Source organism: Prionailurus bengalensis, chromosome E3 (assembly GCF_016509475.1).
Source record: "Prionailurus bengalensis isolate Pbe53 chromosome E3, Fcat_Pben_1.1_paternal_pri, whole genome shotgun sequence".
Lineage (NCBI taxonomy): Eukaryota > Metazoa > Chordata > Mammalia > Carnivora > Felidae > Prionailurus > Prionailurus bengalensis.
The window spans coordinates 9,704,860-9,730,628 of NC_057357.1; the positions used below are offsets into that span (position 1 = coordinate 9,704,860).

Consider the following 25,769-nt stretch of genomic DNA (forward strand, 5'->3'; position numbering starts at 1 on the left):
CTACTTACATAAGGTTGCCCATGGCTGTGTGTGCCTGGAAGGACGCTAGACAACACGGTAAAGTCTGAGAGGCAGGATAGCAGGTGATTTTCACTTTCTTTGTACTTTTCTTGCCCCATTTGAGTGTGTCCCAATGAATGGTTTCCTTTTTTGTAACCTGAAAAGAAAGACTATTTTTATTTGGGGAAAATAGAGAGTTCTGGTAGTGAAAAAGCAGCAAAATAGGGCAGCAGCAAGAGGGAGCATGTGCGGGGGCACGGACTTTTAATTTTTAGGCAGGACAGAGCGAGTGTGCTGTGTTCTGAGACTGCAGCAGGATGGCCCTCAGGAAGCTGGAAATGAGGGGCCCGGGATCGGCCACTTGCAAACTGAACTTGAAACCAATATAGTAGCAAAGGATCCGCAGCAACTAGAAGAGGGCGGGTTAAATGACCTTGGAACGCTAGTTAAGAAGAATGAGGAAGATGCACAGGTACTAAGGGAACAATGGCCAAGGTCTAGGGTTAAGCAAAAAAGACACTTTCACAGCATACGGAACATGCACCTATTTGTGGTTTTGGTTTGGAAAATGTGAACACGCCTCCCTCCCCCTCCACACACACAGTAGGGCAGGTTAGGTATGCCTGGCACAAAGGGCACATAGGGGTGAAAGGGGACGGAAACATTCCTGGCATGGGCTCTTTGTCCTCACAAAAATCATCTGCCCCGAAGGGGAGCTTTGTGTGTGTGTTTTAACATCTCAAATGGAGCTTGCTCGCAGGCTTCCGAAGGCTCCCTAGCAACTAAGAATGAATGGCGTGGCCCAAGAAAGAATGTGGCTATTGGCCACGGAATGGGGAGTGATGGTGGCCAAAGAAACTCTTTTTTTTTTTTCCCCCAAAAGTTCTTAGACTCCATTCCAGGTGCCAGGATTTACTGCTTCCGAAGGTTCCGATCCTGGAACAGCCCCAGCTCACTCGGGAGCAAGAAAAAATCCATGACATAGGGGCCCAGCATCACTGCTCAGGGACTCAAGCACTTTCTGAGGTTTTGCTTGGAAAGGCAGAATTTTGTTGCTTGGTGGCACTCGGCTAATTGGCCTCCATCTGACGCTCTGGAGGGACCGTCTGATTAGAAGCCACAGCTGCCTGGCTCATTATTTCTGATTAATAGACAGCACCTGGCATCTCTGGGCGACAGTGCCCACTCAGGACCCAGGTGTGACCTACACGGCCAACAAAAGCGTGATGGCTCTGCAGCCCCAGGACGAAGCCCCTAAAAGCGTTCGTCATCTTATGTAAGTCCCAGCTCCTTGGAACACGTTTTGAACTGGCTTGTCCTCCTTTGCTGCGAGTCTGAAATAATTGATGTGTACTCACAGTTAACTCATCCGAGAAGTTTGCTTTCACACCAGGCAATCTCACTGGATCTATGCCCTCCACCCCATTGTAAGTTACTTACTCATTGTAAGTTAGTACTCTGGCATCCTGGTTTGAGATCCATAGAAGAGAGGTGTCAGTTGTGCGTGGACAAGGCAGGCCTTTTAGCCTAAAGGCTGAGGGCAAGAGGCACCCCCGAGAGACAAAGTTGTCTTTCTGGTGGTAGCCAACCTCCCCCGGAAAACTTCCAATAGTCCCTGGTTGCTGCTTAGAATTGATTGCTAAAAATACGTGATAAATCTAACATCCATCAGGAAAAAGCGTGAGTCTCAGATACAGACATGAACAAAGAGATTACGAAATGTCCTCTCGCACCCTTCCAGATACCCTGACTCTGTAAAAGTCTGCCTTTCCTGGTCTTTGACGGAAGGTATTTTGCAATTCTGTATATTGTGGAAAATCAGTAGTGCAAATTATTGCAAATAAGTCTTGTCTGGGGAGATGCAATTGATTTCTGCCCTTTGTAGGAAGCCAAACTTGCGTCTATCAACAAATTCATTTCTGCATTCCTGATTACTTTATGCAAATCTTCGGATTCTCCTTTGAACCCATTTCGCCTCTGGCAGTTCCCCTCAAGGAAGGAGTTAAAACAAGACCTTTGGGGGGGGGGGATCTCATAGTTTGTGGGTTCCAGCCCACATCGGGCTCTGCGCTGACCATGTGGAGGGAGCCTGCTTGGGATTTTCTCGCTCTCCCTCTCTCCCTCTCTCTCTCTGTGCCCCTCCCCCGCTCGCACACACGAGAGCTCGCTCTCAAAATAATCTTAAAAAAAGACCTTGGACATATTTTCATTTTGTATTTGTACAAACATGATTTTACTCCCTGGCTCCCCCCTTTCTCATCATTGTCCTTTTTTCCCCTGGCCACCAGGAAGCACAAAGGCAAAGTTTTAAACCCACGGAGTGTCCGTCCACTGAGAGTTTCACAGGATGTGATAGGCAGCTGCCCCAAACACCAGGGAAACAGGTGGCCGTAGGCAATGGAAATCCAGACCCTCAGCTGCCAGCCACCTCCCTCCCTTTCCCCGCTCTAGCCTCCAGTGGAGACTGGAGGCAGGGCCCTCGGATCTCAGTGCTGGAGGCCGCCTCTCGGTGGCACCCGGAGAGATGAGGCCCATCTGGAACTGGCTGGAGCTGACCTGCTCCTCACACTTCCTCCTCACACCAGCTACAACCACTTCCTGTTCCCAAGGACAGCGGAAGTTGGAGAGGACTTCCCAGGATGTTGCAAGCCCCAGAAACAGGAGGGCAAGTAGCGGATGGACAGTCCCCCCGGGGGTTGTGGAAGCAGCTGGAGCTCAGAGTGTGGTTCTGTCCGAACACCTGCTGGTGTTGGGGAGGGAAAAGCGTCGTCTTCCACAGGTTTTTCTGACCAGTCTAAGAATTAAGTTGGTCACCAGCTAGACCTCAAGACTCCACAGTTGCTGCCTACCTGCTTGTACCCATTAACCTGTCTTACATCTTCCCCTAAACTCTTCTTTCCAGCTTATTTCTAAACTCAGGCAAATGAAATCCGAAACCACTCCTCAGGGGATGGCGAAGGCCCTGACAAGGCCTCCCAGACCACCCAGACCTTTTGAGCTAAACTTGACTTGCACCGGGGCAGATGGACCACAGAGTGGGCTCTGGAATGACCCACCTTTAAGTTTACCTCATTAGAATACTAAAACCCTCCCCCAGGGAGGAGCCTCAGCCTCATTTATGTAACATACAAGGTCTCTACAGGCGGGTTTCCTTAAGGCACATGCATCACGCCCACCTCTACCTAGGCCTCCCTGTCTAAATAGCCATCCTAACCCTAAACAGAAGGGACCCATTCGCCGTCTCTCTCAGGGAGTCACTGCTTTGGAAGCCATTCCCTATGATCTCCTTGGCTCTCCGAGGAGCGAACTCACGTTGGTTAGGCTAAAAGTTGACAGGAAACAGATTAACAGAACAGCAGGTTTAATTTTGCTTGTGCGAATCTCTCACAAATATGGGGTTCCCAAAGTTAAAAGGAAGTACATATGCCCTCCTGAACCAAAAGGGATGAGAGCCTGGGGCTTCAAAGGCACAGAAGGCGATTCACAGACCAGGAAGAGTGAATGTGTGCGCCTCCCCACCCCCACCCCCTCACCCCCCCACAGATGGATCACTTAGAGAAGATTTAGCTCTGGTAAGAACCCCATTGTGGGAAAGACGCCCAACTTCAATTCTTCTAGGTAGTTAAGGGGGCAAAAATTTCTCTTGAACTGTTGGATCCTGATGGGCACAGAGGTGATCGTGAGCTACAGGCAAAGCAGCACACTTTGCAGGGGGGAGGAGCTTGTTCTGAACCCCTGTACTGGGCCCCAAGTAACACATTACCCCTCCCAGGAACGCTGAAGTTGAGAACTCAAACCTCCTGAAAGGGGACGATGCCGCAGAGGAGGAAACATGCTCAGTGAGGAGTCAAGCTGCGTGGGACGGGGCACAGGCCCTCTGGCCCAAGTCCTGCTGCCTGAGCCCGGATGCCACTCCGCTCACGGTGCATGTTACAGATGAAGTGGCCTGCCAAGGCAGCAGTGGCGGGGAGCCAGGCTGGTCCTTTCTCTGCCTCCAGCCAGTCTCTGTCCCTATGGGTCTTCCTGACACGACCTTCCATGCAGTGGCTCCTTTTCATTGTTGGCGGCCCTAGGAGGCCTCCCTCTCTACTCCACGGCTCATAGACCATCAAAGCCCTCCCTTCTCCAGGGAGAAGTGTTCTCCCTTTCTCTCTTCCCTCCACACCCACATCCCGTTTTGTCCAGCTAGGGCCTGCCCGCTCTTGAAGGATTTGCTCCAGGGTCACCAGCTCCAGGAGGCCCACCCCTCTTACCTCCAGCCTTTTACTTCCTCACACAGCCCACTCTGACCTGCTGGGGGAGGGGGTGGGGAGAAGGATTCTTTCGGGATGCAAACCCCCGGCCCGGTGCACTTGAATCACCTGGAGATTTTAAAATGCAGATTCAGTCTGGCATGGGACCCAAAACTTGGCCTTTCCGCAAATCCCCAGGTGATGCTAATAGTGTTCACAGGCCACACTTAGAGGGGCAAGAGCCAAGGTCAAGGGGCTTCCTGTTCTCAGTAGACCCAGAATCCCAAGACTTTGGCCAACTGCCTCTATGCCTCTATCAACACACTTGAGCCCCTGCCCCCAGCCAGGCCCCAGGCTGCAGAGACACACAGCTCCTTTTGCTTCCAATCGATTTATGTCCAACAGGCCTGCCCAACAGGTACCAGCTCCATTTTGCCCACGAGGACCCTCAGGCTCACAGCAGGTAACTGGCAAGGTGGGGAGTCCTGGTGAAGGTGATTTTCACTCAGGAAAACGAGCCAGGCCTGATGGGGGGGGAATGGGGGGGGATGGGGGGGAATGGGGGGGGGATGGGGGGGGAAATGGAACCAGCCAAGAGCCACAGCTCTCAGACAAGGGGCCACATTCCCTCCTGGACACTCCCAGGGCCTGGGAGAGGAGGGCAGTTCTACCTGGGAGCAAGAGAGGCAGCAAGACAGCTCCCATCAGTGACAAGAAGCTTCAGGCAGTCCCAGGCCTCCTGAGGTGCCCACCCCCAAACCAGGGACCTGTCCAGAGCCCCCCCCCCCCCCCCCCCGCCACGACATTCTCCTTTACAGCAGCTTCAGGCCCAAGGGGACCACTGTCCAGACCACTGCCCTGGACCTAGTCACCTCTGGCCTCTGGGCCTCTAGCCTGCTGCCCCTAGAAGACTCAGTCCTTTCCTGCCTGCCCCTGCCCCCACACCCAATTCAGATGCATGGGGTCCAGAGACACAAACCCTTTGCTAGCCCAGGAGGAGGCCTGGCCTCCAACAGCTTACACCCTGGCCTCCTGGGAGGCATGGGATTACTGTCACCAGGGAAGATGAGCCCCTACCCCCCACCCCAACTCCTGCCCCAGGAAGGCCACGTTGCCCAAAGCCAGGAAAATGCAGGCTTGCCTTCACAAATCAGTCCGCCCTCTCCACTGGTAGATCACCCCCACACTAGTACAACAGTCCTTGTTGGGTTGGGCTCCTTTGAGCCCGTGACACTTTTGTACCGTCGCCACCCCCCTCCAGCTCACCCCTATCTGACATCACTGTGCTATACCCAAAAAGCTCATTTTTTTCTTTTATTGGGAAGCAGACACAGGGCAGATCATAGGGCGGGAAGCAGTGTGATGCCTCCTGGCGAGACCCAGGACAATGGTAGCCAGAGTCAGGGACAACACCGTGGCCAGGCCTATGCCCACCATCACAGAGGTGTGAGGCGAGGTCGACCCCTCCACACCACGATCGGCAGCCTTTCCCAGGAAGATCAGAGGCCCCACGGTGATATCCGCTTCTTCGGTCACTGAAAGATACAGGACACCTGGGGTCAGATAAAGGGTTTTGCTCTGTTCCAGTAGACTGAACTAGGTTTTATTCTAACAGCTGCATTATCACCCCACAATTGTCATTATGCCCTACTCAGAACCCCCCGGCTGACACTGGTGTGGGGGTTTAGAGCCCCCTATTAACCCCAAGGCTTCTATGTTAGGAAGGCCATGAACAGCATTGCCCCAGAGGTGAGCAGCCTTGAATGGGGGACAGAGGAGGAATGTCCCTCTGCAGTAAGGCAGTTACCCTATACTGAGGGGAGAGCCATAGCCCCGCAGCAGTCCTAAGCCATACCATGCCTACGATTTCGGGAAGCCATCTTGTGCTGCGGTCTGTCTAGGTGGGACAGCCTCCAGGAGCGGCCCGGAAGGCCACAGTTACCTTTGTTACAACAGTTACAGATGTCAGCAGGGCCTTCTACTGGGAACCACCTGAGCAGAGGAAGACGAAAAGATCGGACGGCTAGGTTGCCAGCAGGAAGCAGCTTGCTGATGACCTACACACCAGGGAAGCCGGGCAGGCTTTCTACCCCAGCCACATCTAACCTGTTGCCTCACCTGTTAGAAGACTTGATGAAGGAACAGGCTTTGTTTAGCTGGTCCGGGACTCGGCTAGCTGGAGTGACTTTCAGATGGCAGGTGATATAGATCTGGAAGTAAGAGCAGCAGTTACAGGGTGGAGGTCTAGGCTCTACCAGTGACTTCAGGAAGCCAATGCTTTAACTCTTAACCCTCAGTTCCATTTCACAGATGGAAGGTCAGAGGTGAACTTGCCCAAGGTTTTGGAGGGAGTGGCAGACCAGACCCTAGGACTAAAACCCACCAGCTTTATTCCCTGCCATCTTTCCCCAACCCTGTCCGATGGCCTTACCCTGCCACCTGGGGTAGGGGAAATTTTGACAAAACTGGGGCTCAGGTCAGCCCTGGCCCATTTGGCAGAGGGATCTCCAGGCAGAGGTCCCTTTCATACTCTAGGTAGTGCACTTCACACCCCCTGCAAACCCCACAAGGGCATAGAAGTTCTACCACCTTCTCTCTGAAGCCTTTAGCAAAGCCACAGCCTTGGCCACCACCTAGTGGCTGAGCACACCAGCAAGGAAGCCACTCCAGAAACTCCAACGAGCCGGGAGGCACTTCTGGCCACTGGCCTTGTATCTGCCCCAGCAGAGAAGGGCTTCAGAGTCCCTTAGAATCCTTATTTCAGAGAAGTACTGTTTTGTTTTTGTTTTTTTAATTTTTTTTTCAACGTTTTTTATTTATTTTTGGGACAGAGAGAGACAGAGCATGAACGGGGGAGGGGCAGAGAGAGAGGGAGACACAGAATCGGAAACAGGCTCCAGGCTCCGAGCCATCAGCCCAGAGCCCGACGCGGGGCTCGAACTCACGGACCGCGAGATCGTGACCTGGCTGAAGTCGGACGCTTAACCGACTGCGCCACCCAGGCGCCCCGAGAAGTACTGCTTTTATCCTCAGCTCCCTCCCAGGACATTTTTTTGATGTTAACTGGGGCCTGTGACCGTAGAATGGTTCCCTGATCCTCATAAATAAGGGTTTACACCCGCCGTGGCCACAGGCGGCCAAACCATCCTATCTACCGTTGAGGGGAAGGCTCCCAGAAGTCAGGCCACCTTTCATTCTTCAGCACTGTCCTCTGGCACCTGCCCTGCCTCCTCCCCCGACAAGGTACAGATCCCAGCTCTGGTGGCTCCTGCGCTGAGAACCACCCCCCGTACGAAAACTTCTCCCCCTCCCCTCCACCAGACCGCCTCTGAGGTTAACGGCATTCCCAACCCCAACTGGGCTCTTCTACCCTAGGACCCACAAGGTCACTGATCTGGGGACCAGGACCCTCTCTCAGTCTGCTCTCCTTTATCCCCCACCCCAGGACCTACCATCAGCTTTAGGACATGTCACCAATAGGACATGTCTTCAATTCATACCTGTCCTGCTACCTGCCAGTCTGTATCAAACTTCCTGTTCAACAGAACTGCGGGGGGTGGGGGCAGGTAGCTTCAGTATCATCTTCTACAAATTCACTGTGCTCACCCCTTAATGCCCCCCCCCCCCAGCCATAGGAGCCTCGGGTTCAGTGGCTTGCAAACCCAGCTGCTTAGAGTCCTCTAAGGAGCTTAAGTAGCTTGAGGATTTCCAAGTAAAACCAGATAGTACTTCACTCACATTCACCTACCAGTCTAATAGAGCTCTAGATGGTAGGTGTGTAGGTATTTGCCGTAAAATTCTATGAAGGTTTCCATAACCATGTTCAAGAAGTAATGCCAGGCCCCCACCCCAATTAAGTGAAAATATATGGTATTAGGTGATCTTTCCAGGGGGTTAATATAGAGTCAGTCGGTAACAGGCATTTTTCATCACTTCCTGACCAGCTGTTCCAAACTTCAGAATGTGGGGCTTTAACACCAACCCTGGGATCAGAGTTGCATGCTTTACCAACTGAGCCAGCCAGGTGTCCCAAAGTGATTTTTTTTTTAAAGGTTATTACCATGTTTCTGGGGTCATTAGCAAAGTGGAACGTGTCTACTGTGAACTGGAGAGTCTCCGGCCTGGGTCTGGGGGCTTTGAAGGCAGAAGAGGCATCAGAGAGACCATCCACGAGACAGCTTTGAAGAGAAGGAGGAGACAACGGAGTCAGGCGCTAAGGCGGTAAAGGTCATGTTTCAAGGGCTCCCCCAGAGGTGGCCCAGCCCTCACCCGTGGAAGTCCACGATGGTGTGATGAGGGGAGACGTTCTGGTCTGGTGTCAGCGTGGCCACACAGTAGTCCACAAACAGTCGCAATGGTATGTGGCGGCCAGTGTGGACTTCGGCCTGGAGGTGGGCTATGTCTCCCAACTGGAAAGTGGGGGACTGCTTCTCGGAGCCCCAGTCCTCTGAAAGGCACAGCCAGGGGTGAGAGACCGCCAGAGCTCTCCCTGCAGCCCCCCTCCGCCATCCCCCTGTGCTCACCCTCCATCAGGCGCAGAGAGAAAGCCAGCTTCTCCTCTGAGAGCATTGTGGTCCTGAAGGGCACCCAGGTGGGCAGGATGGCCTCGCTGCTCACGTTGCTATGCCTACGGAGAAGAGCAGTTGCCCACACCTGTCCCGAGCTCACCCCATCTGGCTTCAGGGGAGTCTTCAGTGGGGGGTGGGGGGAGGAGGCGTGTGTGTGTGTGTGTGTGTGTGTGTCACCAGTCTTCAGCTGTGGCCCAGCCAGGCAGCTAATCCAAGGCAGCTGAACCGACACTTGAAGTCTGAACCTGCCCCTTGACCCTCCCAAACTCGACACCTGCGAGTGGGCCCCGCCCTCCGGCCATGACCCAGGCGGAGGCACGAAAATGGGATACACCTGAGTGAGGAGTCTGGCCCTTAGACCCAGCTGGGCTTATCAGGGCTCAGGTTTTGGGTCTGAGGCAGCCCTCCCTCCCTGCACCCCTCAGCGTTCTTGAGCTGAGATCTAGTGCAGTCCTTCAGAGAGAAATACAGCTAGGCCTCCGGTCCTTGAGAAGCCACGGAGACCGTCTGAGCCTAGACCAGGACGGGAAGGTCCTCGGAAGCAGTGGGAGTCACCCCACTGGGACTCACGGAAGAGGCTAGGTCATCTGAGAACCACGCCTCGGGCATCTGGAAGTCCGAGCACCCCAGCCTGTGGCAGGCCCCCTGCACTGCCCACCCCCGTGGGGCCAGGCAAGCCAACATTCTCAGGTCTGTCCCAGGCAGAGACCTTCGGGAGCAAGACAGCTGTGGTCCGAGGAGGGCTGTGGCCTCTCTAGCCAGAGAGGGGGCAGCTAGCCTTCCTGCCCTTGGCTCCTCCGTCTCCCCTACCCTACCCGGTCAGGGGCTGAGCTCCCTCCAGCCTGCCCCTCCACCCCTGCTGCCACAGGTCAGGACTCCCTCCATCCCATCTCAGCTGGTCTCCCCAACTCCATCTGCCTCCTGTACCAGCGGCCAGAGGACCTTCTGGGTTCAGAGACCATCCTTGCCATTCAGTTAGGTTCACCGTGGCAGCAGCGGTTGGGGGGGGGGCAGGGGGTGCCTGCTAAGGTGCCAGCCTGAGCACCTTCTCTGGATCTGTTGGGCCTTTAGAACCTATCTTTCCCCCCTCCCTTATTGAAGGGGCCCCGGGCTACAGCCTCTATTAGTGACACGCTGCCCTCCCTGGTGTGCGTGACTGTGTGGCCTTGCCCAGAGGGTCTCACCCCCACCTGCCCCTTTATGTACCCTCCCAGGATCTTGTTCTGGGAGCTTCTACCTTGACTCCTCCCCAGGCCTATGCCATGGCTCATCTCCCCTGCCCTTGTGGTAGCAGCACGGACCTTCCTGACCTCCTCCCAGATGGAGGGGCAGGATTAAAGCCTATGCACTCTGCACTCGACTCAGCCACATAGGACTCGCCATCGTGGCCTTGTCGTTATGAGCCTAGTCGCCCTCTCCTCATGCCTCAGTGCCCAAGTTCACAGGCACATCCTTAGGGCTAAGGCTTGAGGGGCTCCCGCAACCTGCACTCGGGTACTGGGGGAAGACTTGGGCAAAGGGCAAGCAGGGATCACAGGAGCCTAGAACTTCTCGCTTTACTCAGAGGCTCTCTGAACTCCAAGGCCTGGGCTGGGCAGCCTGCAGCTTCCACCGAGAGGCAGCTGTGGCCCAGATGCATTCCGGAGGCTCAGAGGAGACTCCACGGGCTCCCCACTCCCAGCTGGGACAGGGAGCAGGGACCACGGCTTAAGTACCTCCGCCTTATCGCAGTCATGCTGCCGGGAGGCCGACGTGCTCGCTGAGGGGCCGCGACAGGCCCCAACCCACACTGACCTGGGGTAGCGGCACTCGATGGGAACTTCCGCGCGGTTGGTCCTCAGGATGGACAGGTTTCCCACGGGGCGGGGGTTGTGGAGCAGGAAGGTGCTATACACCAGGGCATCTTCGGTCACCTGCAGGGAGGGGGCAGGGTTGACCCTACCGGCATCACCTGCCCTAGGTTTGCCAACCCATGTGAGGGTACAGGGAGGGGCAGCCCACTGGGGATGGAGGAACCACAGGCCCTGGACCCAAAGTTCACCTACGGCTGACCCATGGGAAAGCCTGAACATGTACCACCTTGGAACCTCCGTTTTTTCAGCCTTGACTCCTGACACCCCCCGTAGGGGGTCTGGATCAGCTCCATGTCTGGCACTAAGCAGTGCCCAGTGACCAGGGGTGTTGGGCACGGGCTCCCCCTCAGGCTGCCACCCCCATCCCCACACACAGCTTCCTTCGGGGGGTGCTGAGGTCTGGGACCAAAAAGCCCCCCGGAAGAAGCCAGAAAGTACCAGGAACTTTAACTTGTTGCCACAGCAGTGGACACTCAAGTTGCCCGTCCTCTTCAGACTTATTCTCACACCCATTTCACAGAAGGGGAAACTGTTCAGGGATTGCCCGAGGCAGGAAGAGCCAGGCAGGTGCTACTGGGGAAATCTGCACCTTCCAGTGGGCCACCCAGAAGGGGACAGTGAGGCTGCCTGGCCCCTAACCGCTCAATCTTCAGGGGAGAGTCCTAGCTTGCTATTAGTGAGGGCCCCAAATGGACCAGCTGCAGAATTTGTGGGTCCCCTTGTTCAGAAGTTCAGAATTTCAGGGCGTTAAAGCAATCGTGGCCCTGGGAGACAGCACAGGTCCCGGCCGTAGGTGATTGTCCGGCAAGATTGGGAGACCCTGCCCAGGAGAAAGGCGTGGCCAGATTGTGCTCACCGGCCTCACCTGGGGACCTTAAAGATCCTGACGTCTGGCTCCCACTTCTGGGGTCTGATTTAGCATAGGCGGTGGGAATCAGAATTTTTAAATGCTCCCCAGGTGATTCCAATACTCAAAGATTGAGGGTTACTCAACTAGAATAATTCCTCAAATAACTCCCGCAGTTCTCTGGGCTCTCTCCCTTCTCCCGGGGAAGCAAGTGCCAGAAGGCCTTGGGGCAAGCCCTGGTGGGGTGGGGGTGGGGGGGTGCACCTAAGATCAGAGTCCCAGGAGGGCTCCAGGTGCTGAGCTTGTACCCGCCCTTGCCAAGCTAAGACCTGGTGGGCGGGAGCAGGGACCGAGGACAGAGAAGATGGCTCTCAGTGGGGTACCAGGAAGTCCGTCCAGAAAATTGTGGACCAGCTAGGGATCCTGTGTCCAGTCCAGCCCTGCTTTGTTGGAAGCCCCTCCTTGAAGCCTGAATTACTTAGCTCTTCCCTTGTTTGTACCCGACTCCCGCATTAAGCTTCCCTATCCCCCACTTGGGACTGCCCCGTTTGTGCCTTTAAATCTTCAACACAGAGGGGATTATGATGCCCTTCGCCCCCTCCCTCTTTTAGTTCGAGGCTTCGAGGCATTAAACATGAATGAGGGAGGCCAACATTAGGGTTTTTTTTCCCCCCTGTGATTGCTTCGAGCTTTACCTCTTCCCCACAAGTTCCTAGGGCTCCTGCAAATGCTGGGCCACCCGCAGGTCATGAACAGCCCCCGAATCAGCCACATCTCTCCTGGATGCTCTCCAGGGGTTCACAAATCCTCAGGAATCAGAGTGGGGGATGCCCTATCTGGACCAAAGTTCACTGCCACCTCTGGACTCCACTGCCCCCCTCCCCCCACCCCCACCTGATTCCAGCCACTAGAGGCAAGAGCTTTCAACCACCCCAGCCCGGTGTCACCAATGCCCAGCTTCAGGCCTCAGCCTGCCCCCAATAAAAGGGATCTGGCCCAGCCCCACCTCCCACCGGACATCCACTCAGCATCCACCCTCCCCAGCGCCGCCCAGAAGGCCAAGTCTCACCTGCACGCTGTTGCCACACTTGTGCAGCTCGACTTCAAACCTGACCATATCATCTGAGTCCCCAGAGATCAGGGGCTCACAGTTCTCCGGACCCAGGGTGAGGTCTGCAGGCCTCACAAGCCTCCCAGTACCAAAAAGGTTTTTGCTGACGTTGACCACCAGCCAGGCATGCCGACACTCTACCACCACAGAGGGGCTTGATGGCAACGAGGGGTGGGTCTTATCCTCCGTGGTGGTTGGGGGATAGCACAGCCCCGTGCCTCCCCAAAGCAGAAAGCAGATGAAAAGCCCGTAGCTCAGCCCCATGGCGCCTACGCTCACTCCCGCTGGTAACTACAGCCACCACCCAGTGGTCTTATACCCCGGATGATGCCACTTGCACCTGGGCTCCCACCTGCTTCCCTTCCCCAACCAATCAGTGGGCTAGTCCCCCATCTAGAAACATCAGCACCACCTGGGAGCTTGTTAGAACTGCTGCCGCTCAGCCCCACCCCAGACCTACCGAGTCAGAATCTGGTGTTTTACTCTCTTCCCAAGTGATTTGTATACTAGTTAAATCTGAGAAGCGTGGGCTGGCAGCCTATTCAGTCACGTCTTGCCCCGCCCCTACGCCCACGTGTCTACCCTTTTGCCAGCCCTGCGAGGGAGTTAAGAGCTGCCCCAGGTCGATGGGGGAGACCAGGAGAAAGGCCTTCATGGCTGGAAGGGTCGGGAGAACTGATCAGGGCGTGGCAGGGAGCTTATTCCAAGTGAGAGAACAGGAAGCATCATTAAGAGACCAGGAAAAAAAAAAAAAAAAGACCAGGTAATTTTAGGGGCTCTTGCCCAATTTTATGGGTGATAGAAGGGGAGGTCCGTTCTGGCAGAGGCAGCTGGGTGAACAGAGGTGAAGAGAGGGCACAGGGGAGGCTTGGGAGAAAAGCCTAGGAACTCAGAGTTGCCGGAGCCTCGGATCCCTGGGAGGGAGAGTGGCTGTTGGGAGGGCTGGGGAGGTGGGTGGGGCGGAGACATGAAAGTGTCTGGCTGAGATGCCAGACTTTGCTGTGTGGGCAAGGGAGGCCATGGAAGGTGCTGAGGCTCATGCTCTGTCTCTCTCTCTCAAAAACCAATAAAATTAAAAATAAAATAAAGAGGGAGGCGGTGCCTGGGTGGCTCAATCGGTTGAGCCATCGACTTCGGCTCAGGTCTTGATCTCACGGTTTTTAGGTTCGAGCCCTGTGTTGGGCTCTGAGCTGGCAGCTCAGAACCTGGATCCTGCTTCGGATTCTGTGTCTCCCTCTCTCTCTGCCCCTTCCCCCCCCCCCCCCAAAAGAAGTAAACATTAAAAATATATATTTTTTAAATTTTTTTTTCTTCGTTTTTCTTTATTTATTTTTGGGACAGAGAGAGACCGAGCATGAACGGGGGAGGGGCAGAGAGAGAGGGAGACACAGAATCGGAAACAGGCTCTAGGCTCCGAGCCATCAGCCCAGAGCCTGACGCGGGGCTCGAACTCACGGACCGCGAGATCGTGACCTGGCTGAAGTCGGACGCTTAACCGACTGCGCCACCCAGGCGCCCCTAAAAATACATTTTTTAAAGAAAATATAATTTAAAAAAATAAAGAGGGAGTGACATAAAGGAAATTATTTTGAAAGAATTCATTGTTTTAGTCAAGGTTGTCCTCCTAGGGTGAACGGAAGGTGGTCTTTCAGTAAAGTTCCTAGTACTCAAACTAGTGCAGGAAATTCCTATGTTGGCTGGTTAAAGGTTACCTTTCTGAGGGGTTGAAACTGCAGGTAGGTTAGGTATAAGTCTTGCCTTAACACAAATGATGCCATTTTGGGCCTGTAGTTTTCTTTTTAACTTACCTACCCAGTCCCAGAGGGAGGGAGCCAGCTGTAGCCTGAGGCCCCAAGGAACAGCTAGTTGGAGACATTGTGTCTTAGGAGTGGCAGCCCTCAGGGGGAGGGGCCTCTCCATGCTTGTTGCCCACAGCTGTGTTTGTGGATTTTGCTGGAAATAGGGTGGGGTGGGCTGGGGACTAGAGATCCGGGCCTCCCTGAAGCCTGGGATCTGTCCCCTCTTCCTCTATGCCCTGGAGCTAACCCCTTTTAGAAAGCTTCAGGATAGAAGGACATAGGGCACTTGCCTCAGTGGAGCATGTGACTCTTGATTTTGGGGTCATGGGTTGGAGCCCCCCCCACGTTGGGCTTAGAGCTTACAAACAAACAAATAAGACATGAAGAAATTGGTGAGGGTGTGAGGCATGTATTGGGAGGAGAGGGAGGGATAGGTGAGGCTGGAGGAGTGTCTGTATGCACATGAGGTGGTAGTAAGGTTGTGTTTTCCCTTTCCAGAAAGAGGACCAAAAACATTCCTAGAGGGGAGCGTGGCCAGTCCAGATTCTGGGTCTTTCCCATTTTTCTGAGAAGTGCTGCCACCTGGTGGCCAGAATTCACCAAAGGCAAGGCCACCAGCCCAGAGCATTTTCCTTACAATATGGTAGAGGCCAGATATTGGTTTCTTTTCTTTAAAAAAAAAAAAAAGTGTTTATTTCTTTTGAGAGAGAGAGAGTGCAGGCATGGGCAACCAGGGGAGGGGCAGAGAGAGAGAATCCCAAGGAGGCTCCATGATGTCAGAACGGAGCCCAACACAGGGCTCAGATTCGCAAACTGGACACTTCACTAAGCCACCCAGGCACCCCCAGATACTGGTTTCTAAATACAATTCCTCTCTAACAGGGGGACCTAGGGCTCCTTAAAAGATTGGCTGATTGCAGGACTAGAGCCAGCAAAGTACAAGGTCAATCTGGAATATCCTGTTATGGCAAAAACTCACAAAATGATGAGGACCTGTCAAAAGGACACAAACAAGGAGGTGGCTGGGTGGCTCAGTTGGTTGAGCATCCAACTTCCGCTCAGGTCGTGATCTTGAGGTTTGTGAGTTCGAGCCCCACATCAGGTTTGCTGCTGTCATCACAGAGCCTGCTTCGTCCTCTGTCCCTCTCTGTCTCCACCCCTCCCCCACTTGTGCATGCACACACTCACTCTCTCTCAAAAATAAATAAACATTTAAAAATAAATTTCAAAAAGGATACAAGCCAAATTGAATGGTGGGGAGAGGGGAATCCCACTGGCCAAACTGGGGACTCCACGTCGAATAAAGTAAGAATCCATGAGCATCCAATTCTGATGATCCATAAATACACATACATGGGAAAATTTTTCCAAAAAAGGGAAGTAACTTCCTTACAGTAGAATGCCAACTAACAATCATAAGAAGAATGATAGTTTAGAAATGACCATCTGTGGGGCGCCTGGGTGGGTCAGGTGACTCTTGATTTCAGCTCAGATCATAATCTCACGGGTTTCATGAGATTGAGCTCTCTGATCGAGTGTATTGATCGAGTGCTCAACCCACTGAGCCACCCAGGCGCCCCTAGAAAGATTTTATTTTTAAGTAAACTCTATACCGAATGTGGGGCTCGAACTTACAACCCTGAGATCAAGAGTTGCATGCCTCACTGACTGAGCCAGCCAGGTGCCCCCAAATGGTAAATTTTATGTACATTTTGACACAATAAAAACAACACGGGGCGGGGGGGGGGGGACAGTGGATGGAAGCTTTGCACAGTCTCAAAAATTTTCCCTTAAGATGCTGTATTAATTACAAAGGAGTAAGTGGGTTACTTCATGGTGAATAAATATGGCAGACACCACTTTAGCCACATTGTCAAAGTTAACTAACAATTAGTGGGAAAAAAAATTGTCCCACTAGTGGGATAAACTGACATCGTGTGCCTTCTGATGTGAGGCGATGATGCCCGGTTTTGGGGGAAAAGTATGTATATGTATGAGTGTGCATACATGTGTATGTGTATACATATATGTGCGTATATACATGCATGTGTGTATACACGTCTTTGTACATATATACACATACAAATATAAAGGGATACAGAGAAGTGTACACAGCAAAATGTCCATATTTGCTAAATCAGGGTAAAGGGTAAACAGGAAAAGTGAAAAATAAACCCTCTCTGTCAGATTCAAGGGAAAGAGAAGTCAATGGGATCCAATTTCAGAAGAAGGCTTTTAACTAGTTCTCAAAAGCAATTGCTGAAATAAAATATGAGGTTACTGGGCATAAAACATACCAACAAAAAATGTACAAGATCTTTTTTGAAATTTTTTTAAAATTTATTTTGAGAGAGAGAGTGTGTGTGTGCACACGTGCACCAGTGGGGGAGGGGCAGAGAGAGAGGGAGAGAGAGAGAATCCCAAGCAGGCTCTGCACTGTTAGCACAGAGCCCAATGTGGGGCTTGAACTCACAACCTGTGACGTCATGACCTGAGCTGAAATCAAGAGTCAGGTGCTTAAATGACCGAGCCACCCAGGCGCCCCGTCGTGCAAGATCTTTGAGGAATGACTTTATGAAACTTTATTGAAAGTCATCAAAGAATATCAAAATGCACTGAGAGATATTCCATATTTGTGAATGGGAAACACATTTATCATAAAGATATCAATTCTCCAAAAGTTAATCGATAATCTCTATCAAAATCCCAACAGGTATGTGTGTGTATGTGTGTGTGTGTGTGTGTGTGTGCGCGTGTGTGTGTATGTGTGTGTGTGTGTGTACGGTGTACAGAACTTGACAAACTGATTCTAAAATTTATATGGAAGGGCTAAGGACCAAAGAAATCAAGACGTTTTAAAAAAAATTTTTAACTGTTTTTATTTATTTCGAGAGAGAGATACAGAGCATGAGCAGGGGAGGAGCAGTGAGAGAAGGAGACAGAATCCAAAGCAGGCTCCAGGCTCTGAACTGTCAGCACAGAACCCGATGCGGGGCTCGAACTCATGGACCGTGAGATCATGACCTGAGCCGAAGTCAGACGCTCAACCAATGGAGCCACCAGGGCACCCTGAAAGAAATCAAGTCTTTTGAAGAAAAAGAACAATATGAAAGACACACTTTTGCAGCTATGAAGACATATTCTAGAACCATGGTAATTTAAATGGGGTGCTGTTAGGACAGAAAAACAACAGCAGTGGAATAGATGAGTGAGCCCAGAAACAGCCACTTGCATATGTGAAATATGACACATGACAGAGGGGACAGATGGACAACTTAATAAAAGGAGCTATGACAGTCATTATCCATATGGGGAAAAAAACTGGATTTCGACTTCACACATAAAAATGAATTCTAGATCAATGGAGGAGCTGAATGTGTAAGAACAAAACTTTAAAATCTGTGGAAGGAACTATAACCTCTCAGGACGGAGTGAGATGGAGGGGTATTTGTTAACCTGACTCCCACTACTCTCCCCTCCCCTCCCCTCCCCTGCCCTCTCCTAAGAAAAAAGCACACACCATTTAAGAGAAGTGACTTTTGGAGTGCCTGGGTGGCTAGGTCGGTTGAGCGACCGCCTTCGGCTCAGGTCACGATCTCGCGGTTTGTGAGTTCCAGCCCCGCATCGGGCTCTGAGCTGTCAGCCAGCTCAGAGCCTGGAACCTGCTTCGGATTCTGTGTCTCCTCTTCTCTCTGCCCCTCCCATCCTCATGCTCTGTCTCTCTCTGTCTCTCAATAATAAATGAATGTTAAAAAAAATTTTTTTAAAAAGGAAAAGTGACTTTTTAGGACATTTGCATAAGTGATAAAAATAACTACAATAATCTACCATTTATCACGGACTCACCACACGCCGGGACTAGACTAAGTGCCCTCATCCTCATACCCATCTACAGAAGCATTATTGGCCCCATTTTTACAGATGAGCAAACAAGCAGTCGGAGAAGTTGTGCCCAAGGTCACACAGCCAGTCAAGGCCAAACCAAGATTCAATCCCAGCTCTACTGGACTCCATCCAGTTCCTGTTCTTCTGTCTACACCTTACTGTCTCTCTGATACTTTAGAGTTAATAACACCCAGTGTGTATATGGGGGAGATGCGCTCAGATAAACAACTCCAATATGAATGAGTGTTAGGGTTGATGTGCCCATCTCCCCAACTAGTTTATAGTACACATTCAGCGGGTGCTTAAAAAACAGGACTTTCCTGGGGCCCCTGGCTGGCTCGGGAGGTGGAGTGTGTGACTCTTGATCTCGGGGCTGCGGGTTCAGGCCCCATGTTGGCTGTGGAGATTACTTAAAAAAATAAAATAAAATATTTTTAAAAAATATAGGACTCTCCGTTCTGCCTGTCACCCTGGGAAGACAAAATAGCTGATACGTAATAGAGAATAAGAACAGCCATAAATTGTGGGGCAGCTGGAATTTGCCAGACACACATATCCACAAGCTGCTGATTCTACTGCTTAATTCTGCAGCCAGACTTTAGTCAGACTCGAGAGATCCTGATGGGCTGGAATTTGGCACATTTTTTGTGCAGGGGGTGAAGTGAAGGGGGAATTTTGGTGGGGGGGGGAACTTTTCACTATTTCATTATTAAAGATTTTTTTAAAGTAATCTCTACACCCAACATGGGGCTTGAACTCACAACCCTGAGAAAAGTCTCATGCTCCACAACGGAGCCAGCCAGGTGCCCCACCCCCACTATTTCATTATTAAATGTCAAATGATGTATACAATTTACAGCCCACTTGAGCCAATAGGTGACCTTGATTACAGTGAAAGAAAATGGATATTTTGTACCATGTTTTGGCTTTTTATTATAGGGTATTAAAAATTACCTTTAAAAAATAAAGAAATGTCTGGGGTGCCTGGGTGGCTCAGTTGGTTAAGCATCTGACTCTTGATTTCACCTCAGGTCATGATCTTGCAATTTGTGGGACCCAGCCCCGCGTAGGGCTCTGTGCTGACAGGGTGGACCCTGCTTGGGATTCTCCCTCTCATTCTCTCTCTCCCTTACAAAAATAAGTATTTAAAGGAAGGAAGGAAGGAAGGAAGGAAGGAAGGAAGGAAGGAAGGAAGGAAGGAAGGAAAGAAGAAAGGAAGAAAGGAAGAAAGGGAAGAGTCTAAAGTAAAAATGGAACCCACTCCCTCCCACCCACAATCATTGTTACCAATTTGTGGTGGATCCTTCCAGACATTTTTCCCAGATGTTATATTATATACATATATAATCATTCAAAAATACACTTACTGGGGGGCCTGGGGGGCTCAGTTGGTTGAGTGTCCGACTTTGGCTCAGGTCATGATCTCATGGTGCATGAGTTGGAGCCCCACATCGGACTCTGCACTGACAGTATGGAGCCTGCTTGGGATTCTCTCTTTCTCTCTCTCTCTGCCCCTCCCCCAGTTGTGCTCTCTCACCCTCAAAATAAATAAGCTTAAAAAAATACACTTGTCAAATGCAATGTGAGGTCCTGGATTGGATCCTGGAACAACAACAACAACAAAAAGAAATTAATGTTAAAACTGGAAGTAACCACATGAAGTCTGGGGTTTGGTTAATACTGATGGATATTACTACTGCCACAGTTCAAGCAAGATAGGATGGAGGTGTGTATCTGCGTGTGATTTCTCGAGCTCAGCACTATTGACATTTTAGCCCGGATAATTCTTTGTTGCGAAGGCCTGTCCTATGCATCGTAAGTAGCATCTATCCAGTTGTGACAACCCCAAATCCACCCTTCCCAAGCGTGACAACAAAAATGTTTCTAGAACTTGCCAAATGCCAGGGTGCCTGGGTGGCTCAGTCAGTTAAGCACATGACTCTTAATTTCGGTTCATGTCACGATCTCAGGGTTTGTGAGATCGAGCCCCACATTGGACTCTGTGCTGATAGGGTAGAGCCTACTTGGGGTTCCCTCTCTCCCTCTCTCTCTGCCCTTCCCCCCGCTCACTTGCCCGTGCTCTCTCTTTCTCAAAATAAATAAATAAACACTTAAAATAAAAGTTGCCAAATGCCCCTTTGGGCAAAATCAGCCCGTTGAGAAATGTATGGCGGTACTGGAGTTGGCATGGAGGAGGTAGGAAGGGGCTGGGTTCTGGATATATTTTGAATGCAAGGTTGAAAAGACTTCCTGATGAAATGGGTGCTGACGGCCAGATGCAAGAAAAAGAACAGAAAGAATGACTTCACTGGATAAATAAAATGTAGTCCATCCAGGGGCGCTTGGGTGGCTCAGTCGGTTAAGTGTCCAACTTCAGCTCAGGTCATGATCTCACGGTTAGTGAGTTTGAGCCCCACATCACTTACAGTGCAGAGCCTTCTTGGGATTCTCTGCTCTGTCTCTCTCTGCCTCTCTCTCTCTGCCTCTCCTCAACTTGTGCTCTCTCAAAATAAAATAAATTAAATAAATAAACTTAAAAAAATGTACTCCATCGTTTTTAAAAAATGATGATATGTGGGGCACCTGGGTGGCTCAGTCAGTTAAGCATCGGACTCTTGGTCTCAGCTTGGGTCTTGATCTCAGGGTTGTGAGTTCAGGTCCCGCATTGGGCTCCACGCTGGGCATGAAACCTATTTAAAAAAGAAAGAAAGAGAGGCACCTGGGTGGCTCGTAGTCATTAAGCATCTGACTGTGGCTCAGGTCACTATCTCACAGCTCATGAGTTCGAGCCCTGCATCGGGCTCTGTGCTGACAGCTCAGAGCCTAGAACCTCTCTCTCTGCCCCTCCCCTGCTCACCCTCTGTGTCTCTAAAATGAATAAACGTTAAAAAAAATTTTTTTTTTAATTTTTTTATTTTTGGGACAGAGAGAGACAGAGCATGAACGGGGGAGGGGCAGAGAGAGAGGGAGACACAGAATCGGAAACAGGCTCCAGGCTCTGAGCCATCAGCCCAGAGCCTGACGCGGGGCTCGAACTCACGGACCGCGAGATCGTGACCTGGGTGAAGTCCGAGGCTTAACCGACTGCGCCACCCAGGCGCCCCAAAAAAAATTTTTTTTAAAAGAAAGAAAAAATGATATGGAAATAAATATTTAAATACATATGTACATAAAATTTAGAAAGAGAATAAAGTACTATAACATGGATGAGCCTTAAAAACTACACTAAGTTAAATAAACCAACACAAAAGGCCACCTATTGTAAGCTTCCATTTCTCTGAAATATCCAGAATAGGCAAATCCATGGGGACAGAAAATAAATCAGTGGTTGCTATGGGTTGAAGGGAAAGAGAATTGGGATTGACTGCTTATAGGTACAGGGTTTCTCCTTTGGGGGGTGATGAAAATGTTCTGGAATTAGATTATGGTGATGGTTGTACAGTTGTGTGACTGTACTAAAACCAACGTATTGTACACCTTGAGTTTGTTCAAGGCCTCCTGGAGGGAGTATGGACAGAGCAGTAGGCCGGACACTAGGCCTAGGGCTCCCCTCCACTTGCCAGTCATGTTGCAATGGGGAAGTAGTTGAATCTGGTCAAGGAGACTCAAAGGGATATCTGTTGGGGGTTTTCTGGGAAAGACCTCACAGCTTTTAAAGGAGGACACAGGGGCGCCTGGGTGGCTCAGTCCGTTAAGTGTCTGCCTCTTGATTTTGGCTCAGATCATGATCTCATGGTTCATGAATTCACTGACAGTGTGGAACCTGCTTGGGATTCCCTCTCTCTGCCTCTCTCTCTCCCTCTCTCTCACCCTCCCCTGCTCTCCCTCTCTCTCTCAAAATAAACAAATAAACCTAAAAACATAGGACGCAGATAGAGATATTCTAGGTCTCAACATTGTCATATGCAGGAGATACTCAGAACCGAGGCTGCCATCTTGAGTCACCAGGGAAGGCAGCCTCATGACTCAAGAGGGCAGCCAAGAGGAGGACGATGGCAATGTAGATGGATGGGTAGCACCTGGGTCCCTGATGATGTCACTCCATGAATTCACCAATCCTGAAATGGCTCTACCTCTGGACTTCTCGTTCAGTAGATAAAGTCTCGAGCAACTTTGATTTGTGCTTTCTGTTACTTGCCGACAAAAGCACTGTCAACTGATAGAGTATCAAATGCTGCTGACACATCAAGTAATACAAGGACAACGTGCATTGACAGTACAGTGGTGAGCGTAGCTGCCTTCCATGGAGTGAGAGGACGGTGGTGGAAACTTCGCTTGTCCCCTGTATCTGCTCTCCCTTCTTACACAGTAATGGGATCCTTAGCTGGGCTATGGTCAGGAGAAGTTCTGGCCATGAGATACGAGAAGGCTTATGGTCATAGCCTTTAAGGAAGGAGCATGAAAAAGCCCTCCATTTCTCCTTTCTATCCCCTTTTGTTGCCTGTTACGGACTAAATGTATCCCTCCAAAATTCATGCTGAATCCCTGACCCCAAATGTGGCTATTTATGGAAATAGGACCTTTAGGGGGTAATTTAAATTACTTTAGGTCATAAGGGTAGGGCCCTCATCCCATGGGATTAGTGTCCTTATAAGAAGAGACACCGGAGAGTGCTCCCCACCCCGATGTGAGAACACAGAGAGAAGGCAGCCATTCGCGAGCCAGGAGGAGGGTCCTCACTAGGGACCAAACCCTTCCAGAACCTTGATCTTGGACTTCTAGCCTCTCCAGAACTGTGAGAGAATAAATTGCTGTGGTTTAAGCCTCATGGTCTATGGCATTTTGACGTGCAGCTGACTGATGTATCTACCAAAATAAAAGCGTAATGGCAGGGGCTGTGGTGGAAGACATCCAGACGGCAAACAGACACATGAAAAGATGTCAACCCAAAATGTGAACCCAATGTGAACCCAAAAAAACAAACAATCCAGTGAAGAAATGGGCAAAAGACATGAAGAGACACTTTTCCAAAGAAGACATCCAGATGGCCAACAGACACATGAAGAGATGTTCAACATCACTCATCAGCAGGGAAATACAAATCAAAACCACAATGAGACACCACCTCACACCTGTCAGAATGGCTAAAAATTAACAACTCAGGAACAACAGATGTTGGCAAGGATGCGGAGAAAGAGGAACCCTTTTGCACTGCTGCCAGGAATGCAAACTGGTGCAGCTGCTCTGGAAAACAGTGTGGAGGTTTCTCAAAAAATTAAAAATAGAGCTACCCTGTGACCCAGCAATTGCTCTATTATGTATTTATCCAAAGGATACAAAAATGGGATTCGAAGGGGCACATGCACCCCAATGTTTATAGCAGCATTATCGATAATGGCCAAATAATGGAAAGAGTCCAATGTTCATCGACAGATGAATGGGTAAAGATGTTGGTGTGTATATATATATGTGTATACACACACACACATATATATATAATGGTATATTGTATATTGGTGATCAAAAAGAATGAAATGGTACCATTTGCAACAATGTGGATGGAACTAGAGTGTATTATGCTAAGCGAAGTAAGTCAGAGAAAGACAAATATCATATGATTTCACTCATATGTAGAATTTAAGAAACAAAACAGATAAACGTAGGGGAAATGAAGGAAAAATAAGATAAAAACAGAGAGAAAGGAAAACCAGAAGAAACTCTTAAATACAGAGCACAAACAGAGCTGCTGGAGGGGTGTTGGGAGGGGGGATGGGCTAAGTGGGTGGTGGGCACTAAGGAGGGCATTTGTTGGGATGAGCACTGGGTGTGGTATGTAAGTGATGAATCACTGAATTCTACTCCTGAAATCATTATTACATTATATGTTAACTAACTTGGATTTAAATTAAAAGAAAAAAAATCCCAATGTGAAGAATCCGGTTGGGAAAGAGCAGCTGAATATGGGAAAGAGAAGACTCACAGATGGAGAGAGGGAGGTCCTCGACGAGGCAGAAAGACACGGGGTTTGGACAGCGGGGGACATCTCCTCAGGCCAGGTTAGAAAGGAAGCAGCAGGAGGAAAGGAGGGGTGGGCGCAGACCCACGAGGGGATACAGGTTTGGGAGCAGGGTGATGGCAGACCTCCCCTCAGAGGTTTTCCTTCTCTGAGAAATGGAAAGCATGATCAGGCCTAAGAGCCAGGAAACAAAGTCCTGAGAGGCGCCGGGCTGTGTCTCCCTTTTCCTCTCTTGGCCTCATCTTCCCAACCTGCAGGATAAGCAGCTTGGTCTGCACCCCTAGTCCCCAAACTTGTTTGATCCTCAGGAAGTTTTCAAAAATACACTTTTGGGGGGTGCCTGGGTGGCTCAGTCGGTTAAGCGTCCGACTTCGCCTCAGGTCATGATCTCACGGTCCGTGAGTTCGAGCCCCGCATCGGGCTCTGTGCTGACAGCTCAGAGCCTGGAGCCTGCTTCAGATTCTGTGTCTCCCTCTCTCTCTGACCCTCCCCCGTTCATGCTCTGTCTCTCTCTGTCTAAAAAATAAATAAACATTAAAAAAATTTTTTTTTTAAAATACACTTTTGGGAGGCCCTACTTGTGAATCTCTGGGGTTAGAAGTGGCGGGGGCAGGAATCTGTATGTGTGTATATATGTGTGTGTGTGTGTATATATATATATATACACACATATATGTATGTATGTATGTATGTACATGTATACATGTACGCGCATATATACACACAAATGTATGTATATATACATGTATGTATATATGTACATGTATACATGCACATACATATATGTATGTGTATATATATATAACATGTATTTAGTTTTGAGATAGTGCAAGTGGGAATGAAAGAGAGGACAGAAGATCCGAAGCGGGCTCTGTGCTGACAGCAGTGAGCCTGATGTGGGGCTCAAATTCATGAACCGCGAGATCATGACCTGAGAGGACGCTGGACAGACGCTCGACCGACTGAGCCACCCCGGTGCCCCCAAGGAATCTGTATATATTTTTAAAGTGGCCCCGGGGCTGATGTGGGTGCACTGCCCTGCGGAGGCGAGAGGCGCTTCAGCTTTGAGAGTTTGTTGTTCCAGGGGGAAGGTGCAGAATTCTAGCACAGCATTTCATGGGAGCTGCAAACTATAGAATAAGCCTCCTGCCACTTCTTGTCACCTATAACTACAACAGCCCCAAAGCTCAAAGGGTAACTCAAGAGGAACAACAGCAAGGCACAATCAGCAGCAAGATCAGGGCCCTGCCTGAACGCGAAGCCCACCGCATACACTCTGGCTCCTGTGACCATGTTTCCAACCCCCCAGTGGGACGTGGGTCAGGGTTTAATCAAGGGGACTCCCAGGCGGCAATAGTTGGAGCAGGGCTGTTGCAGGAGCTCAGGGATGCTTGGCAGAGCTGCCTTTCTGAAACCTGAGCCCTGGGGGTAGGGGGAAGGGGAAGGAGGGGCTGCCTGGCCCTGGGAATCTACGTCTGCCTCCCCCCTGCACCGCCCCCTCCCCTGCAGCCAGGAGCT

At 50.7% G+C, this 25,769-nt stretch overlaps 1 protein-coding gene across 1 annotated transcript; it reads right to left on the bottom strand.

Annotated features, from left to right (window-relative positions):
• Positions 1 to 5,532: 5,532 nt before the first annotated feature.
• ZP3 (zona pellucida glycoprotein 3) lies at positions 5,533 to 12,997 on the bottom strand. The gene is made up of 8 exons (XM_043561389.1): positions 12,570 to 12,997; positions 10,595 to 10,713; positions 8,756 to 8,859; positions 8,502 to 8,679; positions 8,293 to 8,410; positions 6,351 to 6,442; positions 6,088 to 6,224; positions 5,533 to 5,767 (listed from the first exon to the last, which is right to left on the bottom strand). Exons 1-8 carry the CDS (start codon positions 12,873 to 12,875, stop codon positions 5,547 to 5,549), a joined length of 1,275 nt encoding a protein of 424 aa, XP_043417324.1. The 5' UTR covers positions 12,876 to 12,997; the 3' UTR covers positions 5,533 to 5,546.
• Between the last annotated feature and the right edge of the window lie 12,772 nt (positions 12,998 to 25,769).